The 22163-nt window shown below is 40.9% G+C and overlaps 1 protein-coding gene across 1 annotated transcript; it reads right to left on the minus strand.

Annotated features, from left to right (window-relative positions):
* Nucleotides 1-3735: 3735 nt before the first annotated feature.
* Nucleotides 3736-20629, minus strand: LOC115667489 (probable RNA-dependent RNA polymerase 5). Its single transcript, XM_056307755.1, has 7 exons — nt 20436-20629; nt 19608-19833; nt 17870-18015; nt 16361-16526; nt 4823-4967; nt 4268-4431; nt 3736-4028 (listed from the first exon to the last, which is right to left on the minus strand). The coding sequence occupies exons 1-7, from the start codon at nt 20627-20629 to the stop codon at nt 3774-3776; spliced, it is 1296 nt and encodes a 431-aa protein (XP_056163730.1). The 3' UTR covers nt 3736-3773.
* Nucleotides 20630-22163: the final 1534 nt, after the last annotated feature.

Genomic DNA, 22163 nt, shown 5'->3' on the forward strand with positions numbered 1-22163 from the left:
ATTTCAAAAACACTACTCGGCGAGATAGTTGATTCCCTTGCCAATATTCCCATGCATATCCTGACAACCATGCTTTCAGTATTTGAAGATGCTGAAGTGCCCTTAACAACTCCAGGAGTCGGCCACCGTGGGCGCATAATAACCATTATGTTTCTCTATTTGTCTATTTTCATGTTCTTAGGAACAGGTTTGTGATGTAGCTAGCAAGAATCACCTAAAGGGGGGTGAATAGGTGATTTTAAACAATTTGAATCAATTTATAGCGGAAATGATAGAACACAGTAGAGTCTGAATAAAATTCAGATTCAAAACAGTTTATATAGACAGTGCTCTTGATGTGCAGTATGTAAAGTAAGAGATAAGGGATAGAAAAACTGCACACAAGTTTATAGTGGTTCGGCTTATAGCAAGCCTACGTCCACTCTCCCACGCTGACGGCCTACTGGCTAGATTTCACTATGTAATCAAGAGGAATTACCGATTCTGAGTGACAGCACTCTTGTGTATGATAGGACTCTCTATCTCATATAATCACTCTTACAAAGTATCCCTCAAGATCTTAATGTTTAGCTTAAGAAAGACAAAAAAAAGGATCGGAGTATGCTCAGACTTTTGACTTGTTGATTGTCGATTTTGTTTTATATCTTCTGCTCCTCGTAGACCTCCTTTTATACTCCTCCACTTCCAAACTAGCCGTTGGACAGTCTTCAGAGGATCATCTTCCAATCTTCATCTTGGACAGATTTGTATAAAATGGATTGAGTAGCCGTTGTTTGACAAAATCTGAATCCCGCTGATTCTGGTCGCTCATACAATTAGAATCTTGGTTTCCATAAGTAGAGCTTTATCCGTTGTAATGCACACTTGTCATAATGTTTGATTATCAATCAATTATAGCTTTAGATTGAGACAATCAAAACTTTCCTTTTGTGAAATCCATGCCAGATCACTAGCTGTTGTGATTCGTTCTGAATGAGTTTTGCTTCTGCATTTGAAAAACTTCTGCGTCTGCGTCTGCATAACTTCTGCATATGCGTTTCTTTCAGAACTTAGATTAGTGGGATTCTTTTAATAAGATATGAACCTATTTCTCATAGGGTCTGAAGTTCTTTAAAGACTTAAAAAGAGTCTGAATGACTTTTATGGTAAAGTCTGAACTTCTCATTCTGAGATCTTGTAAAGTCTGATATTTCTTTCTGAACTTCCAGAATATATTAACCTGGAATGGAATGCATGTCAGATTCACAAGATAAACATAGAGAGTTTTGTCAGCTTCAAAATTTATCAGGAGTTTTCCTCAACAATTTGGAACAAAAATCCGTTTGGTAACGCGATTTCATTTTCTATTTCTAGATAAATTTTAATTTCAGAAATAGATTTGAAACAAAAATGAGATGTAAAATTTTTTTACTTTTCTATTTCTGGAATAGAAATAAAAAATAAAAACTCTCCTCATTGCTCGCTCTTGCTACTAGCCGGCCGCCCACCGTTGCCGCCCGCCGGTCGCATCCCACATCCTGCCGCCATCCGCCATTGCCCGCCGCTTGCCTCCTGCCGTCTACCTCTCGCCACCATCTGTCATCCCTCGCCGACTGCCTCCTGCCGTTCGCCACCCATTGTCCTCCACCACCTGCTGCTGCCCGTTGTCCTCCGATGCTCGCCCACCGTCCACCTGTCGCTGCCCGCCGTCCTTCGGCGCTTGCCCACCGTCCACCTGCCAGTCGCCGATCACAGAAGAGAAATTTTGTGTCGCATATTTTTGCTCGGAAACTTATCCAGGAAAGAAATAGAAAAATCTATTTTGGCTCAAAAACACTCCACATTCGTACATGCAACGCATCAAATGATGTAAAGAAAGCAAACCTCGTGACAGAGAGAGCCCAAGGAGTGACGAACTGGTCCTCAATGGCACGATCCTCGCCGTAAACGTCCTCAACCCCGCTGCCCACGTTGGATTTTGGTTCAAGCACGGGCTCGCCTTCCCTCAGCTCCTTCATCGTGCTCTCCATATTCACCGCAGTCTTCCTCTCTCCTCTGATCAAGCCGCCTTTCAGCCTCAATGCCGCCACAAATCCACGGCAGAGACAAAACCCTCGCGTAGAAACGGAGACCCAAGACACCGCCACCACCACCACTCCTCTGCTTCAACACAGAAAACATGTCAAAGCCCAAAAACCGCACAGCGGGTCGTCCATCTACTGAATAGTGCTCTCACTATCCCTCTCTCGTTCACTTAAAACTTCTACATAACCGAACTCGATTGGCATATGATATGATATCTACTCTGAACCGCGAGTTTCGAGTAAGATCGAAGGAAGCTTCCTCGGCGACCAAACCAAAAAAGGAAGAGTAGAATGATAGATATTTGACTAAGGTGATGAATATGAAGATGAAGATGAAGAGAGATCGACCTTGTTCTGCTGCGAGCATTACCAGCGACGAACTGGCTCTTCTTAGTGCGATCATCGCCGACCGACGTTCTAGTAGCTCACCGATAGAACAGAGAGAGAGAGAGAGAGAGAGAGAGAGAGAGAGAGAGAGAGAGAGAGAGAGAGAGAGAGAGAGAGAGAGAGAGAGAGAGTACAGGTGTCGAGTAGTGGCGATGGTAGTCGATGCTATGTGTGCTTCGGAGGGGTTAAGGTAGATGTCGAGTGCATGCATGCATCCAAGCATGCGAATGTAACGGCTAAACCTCGTCGCCGCACGTATCGAGCGCACTTTTTTAAGACTGGCGTAACAGGGGACCGATCACAACAATTTCAGCGGCTTTTGCCAAAATATTCTTGCATTTTTTCATTTTTGCAATTCATTATTATTTTTTTTTCCTCTTCGATTACAGATGTTTCTGTACAATCCGCTTTTGATGACTTACTCCACCGAACAGAGAGTTCATTCTCAAAACAAGATATTTACATAAGTGCGGCTCAGAAATTAAGTTCTGTTCATTGACCGTGCGTACGGGCCTTTGAAACCCACCCAAGCCCGGCCCGAACCACAAGAGCCCGGGACGTTTAGGGCATCTATCAAGAACACCCAGCCCGATTGAGCCCGAGCCCAACATTTTAAATATAAGGGTTAATATCACCAAAAACCACAAATTGTACACTTTTGATAAATTTATGTCAAACTGGTGCACCTATAACAAATTTACCCCAATCTAATTTTTTGAACACCAAAAACCCCAAACTGGTACACTTATGACAAATTAACCTTCCATTAGTTTCCATTATATTTAATTAATATCACGAAAAATCACAAATTAACGGAGGATAAAACACCAAACTCGTACACCCGTCAGTGTCACGTGCCATCCAATTCAGCAATTTAACAGAAACTAACGATTGATAAATTTTTCACAGATGTACCGATTTTGAGTTTTTGGTGATCAAAAAATTAATTTTGGGCAAATTTACCATGGGTATACCAATTTAGGATTTTTCATGATATTCACCATAAATATAAACGGGGATAAGTATATTAACAATCCTAAAACTTGTCATAAAAATATAATTGAATCCTAAAACTTTTAGAAAGTGCAATTAAATCTTAAAATTTTCAAAAAGTATAATTAAGTCTATTGTCGATTACACTTTTGACATCTTAGAATAGGTGGTGTTCGGTGAAAATGTAATCCAACCTTACGAATGATCACCTCTATCAGTAAAAACCTAAAAGGCGTCTTTTGTTATGTAGAAAACAGGAGATTTGCGGAGGATAAGATAAATAATAGGGATATAAACAATTACACTTTAAGCTAAAGCCAAACAGAAGTTTTAACTGAAGATTTCCTTTAGAACTGAGGGTAGGCAGACGATCGACTTCTGCCCCTGCTTCATGGCATAAATCTGGCAGAGCGCAGGACCCGCCACTTTCCAAGCGAATCCGCATAAGCCGATGGCTTTCCCTCCGATCGCGGCATGCCTTCCCGTCGCGTACTCGTACGAAATGTTATAGATCGCAAGAGCCTCATTGAAAATATCGTCCCACCTCCTCGGGCTCTCTTCGAAATCCGGTGCACCATATAGCAACTGTACCAGAAGAATTATGCGAAAATGAATTTCCTAAAACCACCTCTCTCTCTCTCTCTCTCTCTCTCTCTCTCTCTCTCTCTCTCTCTCTCTCTCTCTCTCTCTCTCTCTCTCTCTCAAACTAGGTCTTACAGGAAGTATTCTAAAGACGAGCTTCTCTGTCCTCTGTAACTTGTTTCTCTAGAGCACTGTTCTGACTAAGACTGGAGAACATAAAAGAGAAGACAAGATAAATATACCTGCTTATATTTCTTTATTACATCATCTGGGGAGCAATCCTTCCCTTCTGCACCTTGGCTTAGAGCAGCTTCCATCTCCTTTCTATATTCGGGGTAGCGTCTTCCCCACTCCATTCGGCAGTCATTCGGGATTTCCACATCAAAATATGGGCTCTTCCAGATCCCTAAAAACGAAAATCGGAGCTAAGATGAAGAAAAACGAAAATCGGAGCTGATTACTATTATAAGAAGAAATAAGTACCAGCAGAAGAAAAAGTTTGACTACACACAAAATCTGTTCATTAAACTCGGTGACTCGGTGATAGGATAAAATCCTAATCAACCAACTCCATCGAGAAAGAGTACTTTCTTTTTTAAGGCCGAGAGGTTGATGGCATGATCTCAAATCAACTTTCTACTTACGAAAATCCAAATATCGCCAGGCTTCATATTGTACGGAGAGCTAAGTGAGAGCAACCAGTTTAAATGAGTGTTGTCCCATTCCTATAATTATTTATCATACCAGCTCACAAAGGTCTTGAGAGTAAGAAAAAACTGAATAAGACAAAATCTCACCTTTGCCGGTTGGATTTTCTGTCTGGTATGATTCTACCGTATCAAAAATCAATCCAAGGATAGATTTGGAGCGAAAGGAAATGGAATTATCCTTTCCCATGTAATGTGGGAAAGTTTCTGCCTTCAAAAGTTTGGGAACTTTAATCTGGTCTCCAGTACAAAAGAAAGAGTCGCTAGTTAACTTCCAAGAAAAACTACCATCAAATAGGAATAAAGATGCATCACGCAGAGTTTTTATCCAACTCACAGTAAGCACTATCACTACAAAAAAACATGAAATTTGCGACGAACGTTTTTCCGTCGCAAATTTGCGACGGAATTTGCGACGGATTATATTTTCCGTCGCAAATTTGCGACGGAAAAATGTTCGTCGCAAATTTGCGACGGAAAATAAAACCGTCGCAAAATCCGTTGCAAATTTGCGACGGCATTGTAAGTCCGTCGCAAATTTGCGACGAAAACTTCGTCCGTCGCAAATTCGTAGTTTATCAGCCCGTGATATTCCAACCCTATCTCTCACTCTCGCTCTCTCTCGCTCTCTCTCGTTTTTCTCCCTCTTTCGTTTGTCTGAAATAAGCAAAATCCGCGCACGCACATATTAATCTCGGTGAAGCTTTTGTACCGGTAAGTGTCGTAGCTAGCTTCGTGACTATTCGTCGTTGCATTGTAATTTCCGTTTTTTTAATATATGTTTATGTTTGTTTTTTTTTGTATCTGCATCACCGGTTTAACGACCGGCGACACCTCGCCGGCCTTTGGATGAGGCCGAACGGCTACGCCGTTTTGCGACGGAAATAGTTTCCGACGCAAATTTGCGACGAATAAATGAAAATTCCGTCGCAAATTTGCGATGAATGAATGAAAATTCCGTCGCAAAATTTGCGACGGATACCTGATTCCGTCGCAAATTTGCGACGGATAAAGAAAATTCCGTCGCAAATTTGCGACGGATTTGAGTATCCGTCGCAAATTTGGGACGGAACCTAGTATCCGTCGCAAAATAGTCTTCCGTCGCAAATTTGCGACGGAAATAGTCTTCCGTCGCAAATTTGCGACGAATAAATGAAAATTCCGTCGCAAATTGCGACGGAGTTGAGTATCCGTCGGAAATTTGCGACGCAAAACTAATTCCGTCGCAAATTTGCGACGGATACATTCCGTTTCCATCGCACATTAAAAATTATTAAAAAATGATTGTTAAGTGATTATTCTTTTTTGGGTATGTGCCTAATTGAAGTCTCGCAATCCAAGTGGACGTTGCAATTCTCATCAAATTGATCACTTTCTCCTACAAATATTTCAGTCAAATATTTGGGTAAGTCTTCTTTACATTGTAGTTTTGTCTATTTTTGCAATTTGATATTAATTGTTGCGTGAATAACATAAATTATAATTTCCAAAATTTTATGGTTTTAATTAACAACAATAGATATGATATTTTAAATATTTTACCAGAATTTTTTATTTTAATACAGACACATTGCAAAGAGAAAGGGCTTGGATGTATAATAAGAACTTACCTGGACGTCAAGGATTGATAGATGAGTTTCGTACTGGATTGGAACTATTTTTAGACTTTGCTAGTAGTAAATATGAGTTTATGGATGGAAATAAGTTAAGGTGTCCGTGTAAAAAGTGCGGTAATGGTAAATTTCTTGTGTGTGATCAAGTTAGAGAACACCTTATTAGATTTGGGTTTACTCCGAACTATTATAATTGGACTTCCCATGGTGAACCATTTATATCTGATGAAGGATATGGAAGAAGTGACCAATTTTCAGTTAGGAAAGAATGTGGCTATTATGAGCAATTGAACCCATACGAGAGGATGGTGATTGATGCAGCTAGTTATAATTTTGTCACAGAAGCAAATCATGCAAGTACTAGTTTTACTCCTACACGTGAACAAGTGGGTACTAGTCATGCTTCACAATTGGAAGATATAGGAGTAACGGGTTTTGAGGAGAATGTGTATAATAAAACTTTTCAATCTAATCAGTTCTGGGATGTCTTGAAAGCAGCAGATGAACCTCTATGGACAGGTTGTGAGGACCACACTAAGTTATCGGTGACAGCCCGACTATTAAATATCAAGGCAGAGCATAATGTGTCTGCGGATTGCTTCAACTCTTTTGTTGAAGTAATGCGGGAATCATTGCCTCGTGATAACAACATGCCAAGTGATTTTTATGATATGAAAAAGCTAGTGGATAACTTAGGTCTTCCGGTTGTAAGGATTGATGTATGTAGTAGGGGTTGTATGATATATTGGAGAGATGATGAAAATGCAGAATCTTGCAAATTCTGTAGCCAACCTAGGTACAAGATTAATAGGAGGCCGGGTCGTAATCAGAAGCGTAAACCATGCAAGCAAATGTTTTATCTGCCCTTAATCCCCAGATTGCAAAGGCTTTATGCGTCTAAAGCCACTGCTGAACACATGACTTGGCATGCAAATCATGAAACAGAAGAGGGTCTAATGTGTCATCCTTCAGATGCAGAGGCATGGCAACATTTTGATAGAACATACCCTGAGTTTGCAATGGAGCCTCGGAACATCAGTTAGGTCTCGTGCCGATGGATTTGCTCCATTTGGGAGAACAGGAAAAAGTTATTCATGCTGGCCAGTTATCTTAACGCCGTACAATCTTCCACCTGGTATGTGCATGAAGACACCTTATATGTTTTTGACATTGATCGTGACAGGGCCGCAAAATCCGAAAAAGTTGATAGATGTTTATATGCAACCATTGATTGAGGAGTTACAACGGCTATGGGTTGAAGGTGTCCCTACGTATGACGTTTCTACCGAGCAAACATTTGTTATGAAGGCTGCCCTTCTTTGGACGATAAATGACTTTCCAGCTTACGGAATGTTATCTGTATGGAGTACAGCTGGGATCTCAGGATGTCCGATATGTTTGGAGAGGACAAAGTCATTTAGATTAAAACATGGAAAGAAGCCTAGCTATTTTGACTGTCACAGACAATTTTTACCGCCAAGTCATCCTTTCAGAAGGAATAAGAAAGAGTTTAGCAAGAATAGGACTGAAAGAACGCGTCCACCATTGAGGTTGACTGGCAATCAAATTTGGGAGCGTGTGCAGGACTTTCCAACTGATGTTGAAAACCCGCACGGCACGACTTTTGAGTACGGAAGTATACATAAGTGGACAAAACGCAGTATATTTTGGGATCTACCATATTGGAAGGCCCATCTTATTCATCATAATCTTGACGTCATGCACATAGAAAAGAATGTTTTCGACAATGTCATAAATACTGTGATGGATGTCGCCGGAAAAACAAAAGACAACTTGAACGCAAGAAAAGATATGAGAGATATTTGCGATCGGCCAATACTAGCTGTGGATGCAAGCGAAGAGGGACCAAAAGCGAAAGCGGTTTATACATTGGATAAGGAGCAGAGGCGAGTTGTTTGTCAATGGTTGAAATCTGTGCGGTTTCCTGATGGATATGCTTCGAACCTCGGGAGATGTGTTGATTTGAAGGAATGCAAATTGACAGGTTTGAAGAGTCATGATTGTCACATCCTGATGGAAAGACTAATTCTAATAGCTTTGAAGGAAGTTTTACCGAACTTTGTATGGGGCGCCATTACAGAATTAAGCAATTTCCTCCATGATATTTGCTCGACAGTATTAAAAGCATCGCACATGGAAAAACTAGAGAGAGATATTCCAATTATTCTTTGCAACTTAGAAATGATATTTCCTCCGGCGTTTTTTGATTCGATGGAGCATCTCTTAGTTCACTTGCCTTATGAAGCCAAAGTTGCAGGTCCCGTTCAATTTCGATGGATGTATCCATTTGAGAGGTAATGTTTTCTTTAAAATACAGTTCAAATGAGTTTATCATATAATATGTCCCGATAAGCTTCTTTCTATTTCAACTAGATTCTTATATCATTTGAAGAAAAAAGTGAAGAATAAGGCACATGTTGAAGCTTCAATTTGTAATGCATATATTGTGGAAGAAGTGACGACATTTGCATCATACTATTTTGAGCCGCACATTCAATGCAAGAGGCAGAGAGCAGGCAGAAATGATGAGGGCCCCATTGATCCCAATTGCACAGCATTCTCTATTTTCAATTATCTGGGTCGACCAAGCGGCGGATGTCAGTTTCGTTACTTATCAGGCGAAGAACTTCATGCAGCCCATACTTATATTTTACTGAACTGTCCAGAAGTCGAGCCATACTTCAAGTAAGTGTAAATTTGTAAATATATGTTTTGCGTGTCAAATATTTACTAATAATGATATGGTTTTTAATATTAGGATTTTCCAAACTTCAATGTTTGGACTACAACCAAATGAGTTTGACCATTTGTGCGATGAACAATTTGCAGCATGGTTCAAGACATATGTAAGTTGTCTATGGATCAAAACCACGTTATTAAAATTATATACATCATTTAGTTAAATATATATTATTAACTTTGCATGTATAACCTTAGGTTCACAGTAATTATGATGAAATTGGAGGGCAAGGATTGCTACATTATCTGTCATGGAGTCCACAGTTAAGAGTTCGAAGTTGGCCAGCATATTTCATAAATGGATATAATTTTCATACTCAAGAATATGGAATGGGAAAATCCACAATGAATAGTGGTGTGTCTGTTCGGTCATTTAATGGTGACAGTTCGAAAGATGATTTTTATGGCTTGTTGGATGAAATCATAGAAATAGAGTACCCTGGACCATTAAAGATGCGGGTTGTGTTATTTAAGTGCACGTGGTTCGACCCCGTCAAAGGAATGAAGGTGCATACAAAGTTCAATTTGGTTGAAATAAATCACAAGAAAAGGTATATGAAGTATGAACCATTTGTCTTGGCACAACAAGCAATTCAAGTATGTTATGCATCATATCCTAGTTTGAAACGTGACAAAGCTGATTGGTGGGCTGTATGTAAAATCAAAGCACGGAGGAAAATCGAGGAACACTGGACGGATAGAGCCTACCAACAGGAGGAAGTGTCTAACACGGTTGAAATTGAGGAATATAACATACCAACTTTACGAGATCCGTGTGGAGCAATGATAGATGTGGAGCCAACTGAAATTTGCGAGTTAAATGTACAAGAATGTTCAGAATCTGATTTTCAGACAGATGACGACGAGGACGAGGACGAGGACGAAGACGAGGACGAAGATTAAAATTTTTGTCACAAAACACTACAGATGTGTAATTATTAATGTTACAGGTGCTATTTTGGTTGTTATCATTATTGTTCTTGTTATTATTGTTATTGTCGATTATTCCTTTTATTTTAATTGATCATCCGAAATTTTGTCCCTAAATGCCGACAAGTCTAACATTATTAACGTGCCCTAACATTTCCGATATTCTAATTTCTATTGCAACATTTGAGATGCCTAAATTTTGGATTGAAAAAAAGATGTAGCAAATTTAGGACCCAAATAAATGAGATGCTAAATTTTTGACCGAAAAAAAAAATTCAACAAATTTACAACGTTCATGTAGTATGTGCATATTTGCGCCAGACTCAAGCTATCCGTCGCAAATTTTGCGAGAGAATTTGTACCGTTCGAAATTGTATACGGATAATTTAATCCGTCGCAAATTTGCAATGGAATTTTTTTTATGTCGCAAATTTGCGACGAATTTTTATTTCTGCTGGAAATTTTTTGTCGATCGCAAAATTTGCGATCGATATAGAAAGTCCGTTGCAAATTTGCGACGGATAGTTGATTTTGCGATGAGATTTTTACCGCTCGAAATTTTCGGCGTAAAAAAATCCATTGTAAATTTGCGACGGACTAAGATTTCCGTTGCAAATTTTGCGAAGGACTCAGCCGTCCGTCGCAAATTTTGCGACGGACTATGATTTCCATCGCAAATTTTGCGACGGACTATGATTTCCGTCGCAACATTTGCGACCGACGGCTGAGTCCGTCGCAAATTTGCCGTAAAAAATTTGCCGTTTAAATTTGCGACGGAAAAATCATTCCGTCGCAAATTTGCGACGGAAAATTAATCGGTTGCAAATTTGCGACGGACAGCTTAGTCCGTCGCAAATTTTGCGAAGGACTGAGGTTGTCCGTCGCAAAATTTAGGAAGGAATTGTTACCGTTCAAATTTGCGACGGAAAAATTAATCCGTCGCAAATTTGCGACGGATTAATTTTTCCGTCGCGAATTTTTGTTGGTGGCAAATTTGCGACGGACCGAGCAAGTCCGTCGCAAATTTACATGCTATTACCCCTTCCCGACGTCGGCCCCCGCCGGATCTGCGCATTCCCCCCGCCCATCGCCGTCCGGCCCGTCGCCGTCTGCCCGCGCCGTCGCCGTCGCCGCCCGGCCGTCGCCGCTCGTCGCCCGGTCGGCCCGCAAGCCCCCGCCCATCACCGGTCAACCCCGCAGGCCCCCGCCCGTCCCCGGTCGCCCCCGCCCCGCCCGCGGCCCCCCGCCCGTCGCCCGCCCCGCCGGTCGCACCCTCGCCCCCGCCTCGCCGGCCGCCCCCCCGCCTCGTCGCGCCCTCGCCCCGCCTCGTCGCCCGCCCCGCCTCGCCGCCACCCGCCCCGGCCCGTCGCCCGCCCCCGCCGGTCGCCCCTTAGCTCCGCCTCGTCGCCCGCCCCCCCCCCGGTCGCGTCCCAAGTTTGCCGGCCGCCGTGCCGCGAGCCTCGCCGCCCAGCCTCGCCGCCGTCGCCCGCCCTCCCGCCAGAGCCGGCCGGCCGCCCGGTCGGCCGCCGCGACGCCGTCGCCACTGCTTCGCACCGCCAGGCCGCCGGCGCCGCCGTGCCGCCGCCGACCAGCTCGCCACCCGCCTCCCGCCGCCGGCCGAGGCCGTGGCCGCGTCGGCCCGCCGCCGTGCCTACGCCGTTGCCGCCCCCCACGCCGTTGCCGCCGCCGACACGTTGCCGCCCACGACGCCGTCGCCGCCGAGCCATTGCTGTCGTTCTCCCGGTCGTGGCCGAGCACCTGGCCAACTAGTCACCATTTGAGCTCACGCTTGCGCCGGGACCGCCACTGTTCTATCGGCCGATTTTTATTGTCCTTGAACCAAGTAAGCAACTCTCTAAACCCTAGTTAGTATAATTAGGTAATTAGTCGGACTTGTTTAAGGATTATTTAGGGTCACTTTTCGTTGGCTAAATTACTGGTCGATTTCAGGATTGCATGTGGCTTTGATCAATGGTCGACTGGTTAATTTGTCTATTATGTGGATGATTAAGCGTTAAATGACGATAAGTTGATTGATTAAACGTTTTCACAGAAAATGCTTGAAAATTGAATAATTCTATAAAAAATCAAGGAAAATTACGGAAAATGAAAACAATGGTATATGTTGGCAACAAATATGAAATTTGACCGTAAAAGTTTTTTAAACTTTTTAAAAAACAAAAATTTCAGAATATCACAAAATGGCAAAAATTAATAGTGATAACCCATTTTCAATGAAATTTAGATTTTTTAACGTTCCGGGGAAAAATATCTTAAAAAATTAAAAAATTTTATAACATTATAAAATGGTTTAACATAAATGTGGTCACCCATTATGAGGGAAATTTTTATTTTTTTTGGGTGAAAAAAAATTAAAAAAATATAAAATTTCAATACTGCACAGAATTGCCTCGAAAACATTTGGCCATCAACTTGCAGCGAAATGTAAATTTCTTTAGATGGCCAAAAAAAATTAGAATTTAAAAATTTTCAAAACTTCACGGAATGACTTATAATACCTGTGGCCACCCACTTTTAGTTATATTTAATTTTTTTAACGTGCCCTAAGAACTATTAAAATAAATAAGGACAAAAATTTTGGAAACTTTACCTAATAGCTTAGACTACCTGTGGCCACTCAATTTTAGTATGGACAAATTTTTTTATTTCACGAAAAAAATTTATATTAAAAAATAATAATTTAAAAATGCTTATAATTTTAAAATTTCAAAACTTTACAAAATGTCTTAGAATATCGGTGGCCACTAACTGTTAGTGAAATTTTTTTTTAGGGCCCAGAATTTTTTTTGCAATAATAATAATTTTTTTCTTACAAAACTGTACAGAATGACTCAGAATACCTGTGGCCACCCACTTTCAGTGAAATTTAAATTTTTGTACGTTGTAAAAAAAAATTAATCAAAATGAATGCGATTCATATAGTGATGTTTAATACCTGTAGCCACCCAAATCGTGCTCATACATTGATGTTTCATATCAAAATGAATGGGATTCATAGTATATTTGTTTGTAGGAAATTGCACATCATAAACACTCGACATTGGCTCATTTCAAGGAAACATTTTCTCAGTCTTTCCATCAAAATGGTAAGCTTCGTCATGTACATCATTATGTGTTCGTAATACGTGTCAATAGTTTTGTACATATTCGCATAACCTTCCTACTTGTCAGTTTAAACGTGGAGGTCACATGCCTAGAAGACAAGGCTCTTCCTCGTCCTCGTCCCCGGCCCTTTCCTCTTCCCCTGTCCCGGCATCTAACCCTCAACCACAGTATGGTCCGTCACAATATGGACATGTTGGCCCTTCCTCCAACACTCAACAACATGTTACGGGACTTGGCCACATGCGAACTGAACGTTCTCCAGTTCAATCTCATTTAGCTCCCTCTCCTTCCGTTTTACCCCATTATTCGGCGGAACAATCGAATATTGACGGAAACATAGGTCAAGAAGATAACCGATTCTTCATATGCCCATTTGGAGATTCGTAAGTACTTCATTTTTATTTTAGTATATGTAATATTTAGGGCTTTAGATATTGATGTCAATTGAATTGTCCATGTTGCACAATATTCATACGAATGCAGATTCACGGATGCTCCGTCTGTTGTGAGGGAATTGAACAAAATAGTACGAAACTTTTGGATGGGAGAGTATATTACTTACAGAAATGTTCCACAAGAAGTGAAAGAAATGTGGTGGAATGAGTTCAAGGTAAGTTTTACATATTTTATTTTCTCACCAATTAAGTGTGGCGTAGTATATTGATGGTCAAGAATGATGTAAAGGGACCAGAACAACTCTGTAGTTTTCGATACCTAAAGGACTAGATATTTTCCCTGACATGAACTTTACAAAATCTGTCTATATTTGTCTGGTGCATGGTTATGGATATGTAATCATCATAATAATTTTTAATTTGTGTTTTTATTCATTGCAGCGGAAGTTCAAGTGGGAGGAATCGGAAGACAATGAAGTGAGAAGAATTTTCGATAAGAAAATAAGTGATTTTATGCGAAATGTCATGAATAGAGCGAAGAGCAAACAAGCGAAGAGCAAGCAAGCGAAGCCGTCTTTCTTTACAGCTGACAATTGGGAGGCAATTAACACATTTTGGGCATCTGAACAGAGTCAGCAACTCTGTGAGCGGAATAAGAAGAATCGATCTTCTAGTTCTAGTGATGGGTCAGCCACATATGCTGGGGGCTCTATCAACATTGCGGAGCATCGCAAACGAATGGTAAGTCTGTTAAATGAGTTATCAGTTAATTTAATTCAATTACTCATGTTTACATTTTGTAGGCACATGAATTGGGGACGGAACCGACATTTGCAGCTACATTTGAACGCACATTTCAAAAGAAAGATAAGACATGGACTGGCGATCGAGCAAAAGCTGTTAAGGTATGTAAGGTTATACTTTGGCTTATATGTAAACTATAATGAAAACCGTGAATGCTTTCAATATTTTTGGTAGATATATATATATAGTGATTTTATTTTCATCTATATTGTTAATGTAGGAAAAATATGATGAACTTTTAATGAGCAGTGCTAGTGGTAGTGATGATTGTCCTGAGTCCCGGCCACCAGTTGATAATATGGCATTATGGATGGAGGCAACGGGTGGGGCGAAAAAAGGGAAAATATTTGGGATGGGATCATTATCAAGGATGTTCATGCCGAATGGTCCTGGAAGTTCATCATCCACTGGGACTGGTCGAAGGAAGTCACGACCAGACGAGAATTTGACCCAAGAAGTGCATCGTCTCAATAATTTACTTGTTAAGAAGGATGAACAAATACAAAACTTGGAAGAACAAATGAGAGTCGTTATGCAACACCTTAACATCAATCGCTATGGCGATCCTCCTGTACCTCCAGCCAATCCAGTAGGTGATGGGTACAATGATGACCAACACATTGATGCCGAGAATGCTGCTGATGATGATGATGATGAAGATTTTCTCCGGTCTTTCTAGTTAAAATTCTCAAAATCGGGGGTAAGCTTGCTTCATAATCTTGATTTTTCATAATTTCACTCATATTCATATATAAGAACATTTATGTTCGTCCCTAAACGTATTTTTGTTAACCCTTTTGTTATTTTACACCTAGTTCCACATCCATGCATAAACGCTTTTTTTATATTCTGGACTGATTTATGTATCGACATTTCCTCAGGTCTCGACAAAAGTGACTACTTTTGGTGTCCTGCCATCGTACCAAAGCCGCGTCTTCTTCTGTATGATTTTTTTGCGTCTTCTATGGTTGTCCCGTCTCTTAGTTCATGTTTTGACTGTATTGTAAGATTGGATATCAAATAGTATCATGTAAGACTCTACAAGTTTCCTTTTGTTATTTGTTTCAATTATATGTCATTGTGGCAGGTTTGTCAGAATTTATGGTTTGTTCGTTTTTCTGTTTCAATTATATATCATTGTCTCCTTTGATTGATATGGATAAGAATTTATGGCCGAAATGATATAAAAATAGCGACGAATATTTTAAGCCGAATTTTGCTATCATTAAAGTTTGTCACTAATTTGCGACGAAATTCGCGACGAATTTTCTAACGAAATTCGCGACAAATTTTATGACGAAAATTGCGACGAAATTGCGATGGATTTTTGCGACGAATTTTGCGACGGACAAACGTGCGTCGCAAATTTTGCGACGGACAAACGTGCGTCGCAAATTTTGCGACGAAATTTGCGACGAATTGCGACGGATTTTTTGCGACGAATTTTGCGACGGACAAACGTTCGTCGCAAATTTTGCGACGAAATTTGCGACGAAATTGCGACGGATTTTTGCGACGAATTTTGCGACGGACAAAGTGCGTCGCAAATTTGCGACGAATTTTGCGACGGACTATGTGCCGTCGCAAATTTGCGACGAATTTTCCGACGAATTTTGCGACGAATTCTTTTTCGTCGCAAATTTGCGACGAACTTGTGAATTTTCCGTAGCAAAATTTTGCGACGACCGATTAGCGACGGAATTTTTTTCCGTCGCAAATTCGATTTGCGACGGATTTTTCCACGTTTTCCGTCACAAATTCCGTCGCTAATCCGGTGTTTTTTTGTAGTGTATGAAATTATGCAAATTTAGCAAAGCGTGCCCCAGAGCACTTCGGTATCTATTGCATGCTCATGAAATGGAAAAGTAAGCTCTAAATAATAATACCAAGTAGGTCATTAGCCTTGTAAAGAACAGAAGCAAATGCAAGAGAATTGAGAGACTCAAAATCTTATCTTGTCCGATACTTAAATAAAAAGGAACGTAAAATAAGAAACTAACCTTTATTCCACCATTCTTAGGAGCATCTAAGGCATCATAGTATATGTCAATCAACTGACAAAGGTTTCTCTCCACCTGACATTTTTCATCAACTTGATCGCTACCAAGCGTTAGAAGACGATCCATCAATGCCTGCCAACTATCAGCTGCAACACCCACCGTGTAACTGAAAACACCATAGAAAATGTCAATTTTTCCAAGCGGTGCCTTATATGCAGCACGATCAAGCACCATAAATAGATCACCTTAATCTTCATGATCACGTTGTGTTTTCACCAAAATAATCATCAAATAATGAATCAGATTTTTCATCTCAAGACATTTTAAGACGAAAAAACCTGGAGCCAGCTCGATGACACTAAAAAGGCTATAATTATTTCCTCACCTACGTAATATAATAACCAAATTATGCCTCTACTTACTGGCACATGCCTAGTTTTTAATTAGCTCCAGGCAAAGATAAATAATACATAAAGCAGATGAAAAGTACTTGGAAAAAATATCGTGATTGCATCACATATAAATAACACTTCATTGACGGCAATTCAGCAGGGTGATGGAACAGCAAACGTCGAGCTTCTTAACCAATTTGATAAAATAACTGGAAGTTTTAAAAGCCGAAATGACTAACCTCCGTCAAAGAATGAAAAAGTCTTTAAAACCAGAGAACTGAAGTCCAAGTTTTCAAAGGAAAAGTAATTTCATGAAAAAGCTTTTCACTGAATACTAGTGATTCTAAGTTTAAAAGAAAAGAAGCAAACTAAAGTAGATTTTGGGCAAAAAACCTAAAGTTTGTTTTGGAACGGAAAATACTAGTTTAAAGAAAGGGTAGATGAATGCTTCCCTAATGCTAGTTGTAAGAAAGGAAGATATATACTCCAATTAGAGGCGAGACGCCGTCTAACACAAAGGGGGTGCGTTACCTTTTCACTATTATACTCATCTATGTTACTCACCCACTTCAATCAACAAACTCAAAAATTTATTATATCAGCCCACCAAAAAAGTATGCAACGAAGAATCGACATTGAATATCTCCGCCTTCTTAATCTCAGCGTGTTGCTTCTGTGTACATGTGTAATCCACGTGTGAGGTGCCTTTTGGCAGCAATGGTTGAAAAAAGAGAACGAGCATGGTACAGCGGATAATCATTCTGAAGTAGATTTGGCTAGAATAACGAACAATTATTTGCAAGTCTATGCAGCTGGGTTGACAGTTTTTTGTTTTCCAGGTATAATAGGAACAACAGACAATGATAATTATGCTCTTGCAGAGGCAGCAAGGAATATCTCGTGAAGAAACCATAAATCTTTTCCAGTTCAATCTTAAAAGTGCAGCCAAAGGTGGGAAAATTCATATTTCTGTGACGTATTTTATGGGAATAATTTGCGAGAACTTTCTTTTTCCCTAAGTTCTTAGATCATTCTCTTCAATCACAAGTAGTTCCAGAATATGGAGTCTCAGATTTACAGCACTGACCTAAAAGCAAATGCATATTCAAGTGCCTACCTTGGGTTAAATCTAGTGTTCAACCATAAATCAATCAACTCATTCTCCAACTCCTCAAAAGACAAGTCACTTGGCTTCTTGCAGTTCATCTCTTGCGCTGCAGAAGCAGATACCCATGGCTGGCTCGGTGTAAAGTACTTCAACAGCTGACACATGAATTGCACGCTCAATTAGTGGTTGTTTGAAAGATTTAACAGACATCATTCGGCAATTCTGAATCAACAAATTTTGTAAATAGTTCAATCATCACTGCCAAACAATTACCGAGACAACCACTGCAAGGTAGGCCTCACAAAATGACATAACAAGTACGGTACATGATGCACCAATGAGTTCATTATCAGGAGCATAGCCATTGAATCATGATTCACCCTTGATGGAAAAGAAAAAAAAAGACGCTTGATCCAGGTATCTACAACTGCAAGATATAATAACAAAGATATTCTTAAAAGGGTCTTGTTAACGAGTGCCGCACTCCTTAACTATACTTAATAAGGTAATGTTTTCATTTCCAATACACTGATTACAAATAACACGAGAGAGACGGTGAATTGGAAATCAAATAACAAACTTTCTTATATTGGCTGTTTGACAGGTGCTCCAATCCTTCTTAAGATGCTTGGCTTGGACAGTTAGCATGTAAATGAACATCTCCTTGCCAACTTAGGTGTGTTAGGAACAAGAAAATGGAATCAGAAATATCAACAGATTCTTGGGGGGTCCAAATAAATAGGAAACAAAAAAAGATCCACTCTTACAATTTAATCTCTATCAGATATTAATATCACAATAGTGGACCTTACCAAAAAAAAATATCACAATAGTGGATATAGTCATGATTCAATGGGCTTAGATCTACTTACTTTTTCTTTTGTTGTGCTAGACAACAATGCAGAGACAAATGACCAGCAGGCTAACAACATAAGTGAAAGACTGCATTTCCATTCCGCCAAATCAATGTTACCCGAGAGATTCAAGTAAAAGCAACAGCAACACATCTTAGATGTAAAAATTATCCAAGGACATTAAGGATGGCAATCCTCTTCCAGTAAAAGGCCCCAGTTGGTCGGTCATGTTTTTCAACTCATTTTGAAGTTACTTTCAAAGTTTAGGCCTGTACACCAAAGAAGAGACGAAAGAGGTACAGGCACATGCATAAAGAGTGGCTGAAAAGGCCATTTTACATTGCTTATGAGCAAAGCCAAACTAATAAAAGCAAACATGAGCATGAACAGTTTTCCCGGTCGTTCAGGAATTAAGTCCGGGCTCATCTTCTCCTAAAGGTCTGTCACTATAGTAAATAACGTGTAAGAATTTCAGATAACTTTTTTCGCTAAACTTCAAATAACTTAACTAATAAAGCATTAAATTCCTTTTCCATTGGCCAGATAGGGTTCCATAACAACTGCTTAGCCAAGTTGGAACCCAGTTACGTTGACATACAACTATTCTGAGTATAAGTTTGAAGACCAGTATGCATCAACTGTAAAGCAAGGGAAAATTGTCTAATGAGAAAAAAAGGATGGTGAAAAATACCATCCAACAACTAAAACCTCACTTAGAAGAGGAAAATCATGAAAGGATTTTGAAACTGCAGAAAAAAAAGTAAAAAAACTTCTTGTTTGGGGGGAAGGGGAAGGGGGTCCAGGGTGGTATCATCATAAGCTGGCAAAGGACATCAACCAAATGTAGTACAAGACATCTAACAAGAATGACCAAATCTCATGTAAACACCAACCTGAGGGTTCCGTGAAACCCAATACATATCCCCATCGAAATCCCCACTAGCTATTTCATCGGCCAAGGAGCGCGGTCCACTAGTGGGGAAAAATATGGCATACTTGGAATATCCAACTTTTGTTTCCAATGCTTCCACATATGTAGCGTTCAAAACATGAATATCTCCGAAATGCAAACCAGGATTGTGGTATACTAATACCTTCCCTGAAATTTGTCCACTGTCACTGCATTGATGATTCAAGGCAAAAATTTAAATAGTGGAGACACCTGAAACAGCATTATAACTTCAAAGTGCAATAGGTAACCGCACCTTTTCTGAAAAGGCTTTTCCCCAAAGTTGTTAAGTATCAAACTCAAACATAGGTTAACAAGAACAGAACCAGAGATAGGATGTCTGTCACGCCCCGTACCCCACGAAGCGCTAACATCCCTACCTTGGTCGATTACGGTGCAACGCTCCCAGGAAGCGTCGCCGACCCAACGCCCAAACAGAGAGTAAAGCACGAGCGGAAGCAATTAAATAAACAACCCTGACAATTATAAAATACGAGCCAAGGATAGCCAGGCAATAAACACGATCACAGTAGAAAATATGTACATACTTACATTACTATAGAAAACCTTTTTACAATACTTATCGAACAACAAAAGCGAGCATTACAAACAGTCAACAGCTACTGGGTCAAAAGGGTAAGTGGCTAGGGTGAGGTCAACTACTCAAGGAGGGCTACGGTCAAAAAGTCACATGCCCTCCACTACTAGCTATGGCTCAGGGTGCTCTTAGGGATTCCAGTCAGGATCTGAGGATTCCGAGGATTCATCCGACTGTTCCTCTGACTCCATATCTGCTGCTGCTACTCTCTCGTCCTCGGTTCCTATCTCCTCATCAGATCCTATCTCCGCCACTTCTCCGTCCTGCTCCGGGTCTAATTCCATCGGCTCCGGTTCGATCTCGTCTTGATGGTCTAAGGGTTCTGGATCAGCATACAGCACTTCGGGCTCTTCAACCTCCTCGATCATGGCAGCAGGTCCGTCCACAGTCTCGCCCTAGCTGCTCCAATCAGGCGGGGTTGGAGGATTTGAAATCTCACCACTTACCATCTGCAGGATCATGATATCATCCACGTCCACCGGGACATCGAAGGTTCTGAGCGGGGGTCCGATTACTCCGTCGGTTCCTCTGTAGCACCAAGCCACGTATTCTTGGGTATGGTAGTATGACTCTCCCACATTAGTAAACAGTACAGAGTAATATCTCACATAAGCTGTTCCGTCTCCACAGGGGTGCACGCTCGACAACCGCTGAATGTGATGCGGTATCCCAAAAAGAGGTGGTGACCTCGGCATTCTACGGTTGGGGGTCTGAAATGTTGGGTTATAACAACCGTGAGACGAATCTCAGCGAGTATAACCCCTAAACCTAGGCTAGGCTAGCATGCATTCTCCTGACCGGAAACAAACAAACATTCCAAACCGTAATGCAACAACAATCAAACAATTCTATGACCCTGCAGGTTAGACATTTCAATGTATAATAATCACGGCACATACGTGGCACACTTAGTCACACGTACTCCAAACACATACTCATGCTCTTCAGTGTTCATATCGCATGCCATACACCGAGTCTCACATACTCGCACACTATTCCATGCATTTTTATGCATGCAAATGTCGTCAACATGTCATATGCATATCTCGGCCCACTGGCCCACACTGGCACACTGGCAATTGCTCAATTTATTAATATTTATTACGACTCGAGTCAACAATATTCACGGCTCGGTGCGTCTAGCCTGCTTCAAAGTGCATGAGGCGCAGCACCGATCTGGCCCAGTGTCTCTAGCCTGCTTCAAAGTGCATGAGGCGCAACACTGTTCTCCTCACGAACCAGAGCCTGCTTCAAAGTGCATGAGGATGGTCGTCTTCCGGACGTACCGGGCATCGTCCTGCTTCAAAGTGCATGAGAACGGTATCGACCCGAAGGTCCTTAGGTGATCACACAACCAATTATTATCTAAACCCTGCGTAACACGCTTCAGGGTATTCTAGATGATCACATGCTCATGGTAGGCACGCATTCTTGCACAATTTCATCACAAGCCTCATTCTCGGCATTCATAACGCGTGCCATGAAATGCAACATGAGCATCCACATAACATAGGCACAGGCACACAGTTCAATCAAAGTCATTCCACAGTGCCTAAGTCACAAGCCACGTGCTTACTTGGCCTATTAATACCTTGCGGCCCAATTTCACAATGTGTAATTCCATAACCCACTCAAGCCATCAAATGGCCGATCACACTCCGCACGAATCGGCCACACGAGCACACGACATGGCATTATTCAATTCCCCAATAAATGGGCACAACAATCAACAAGTCAGTCAGCCCGGGCATACCCAGCAGTCTAGTCACCTAATCCTCAATTAGTCCCGGCTAGTCCGATAGCCCACTAATTAATCTCCCATTGATCCACTGATATTAATCCAGTATAAATTTCCACCACTCGGTTCACTAATTCATTCCAGTATTCACTAATAATACCCAA

The sequence above is a fragment of the Syzygium oleosum genome, unplaced genomic scaffold (assembly GCF_021117445.2).
Source record: "Syzygium oleosum isolate NSW1041296 unplaced genomic scaffold, Sole_v2.1 Sole_v2.59, whole genome shotgun sequence".
Classification (NCBI taxonomy): domain Eukaryota; kingdom Viridiplantae; phylum Streptophyta; class Magnoliopsida; order Myrtales; family Myrtaceae; genus Syzygium; species Syzygium oleosum.

Coding starts and splice junctions, on each gene's coding strand:
- LOC115667489 (XM_056307755.1), bottom strand. CDS start 20,629: ATGATCGAGGAGGTTGAAGAGCCCGAAGTGCTGTATGCTGATCCAGAA. Junction 19,834..20,435: donor GATATGGAGTCAGAGGAACA/GTCGGATGAATC, acceptor TCATCAATGCAG/TGACAGTGGACAAATTTCAG. Junction 16,527..17,869: donor AACACTAGATTTAACCCAAG/GTAGGCACTTGA, acceptor TGGTGTTTTCAG/TTACACGGTGGGTGTTGCAG.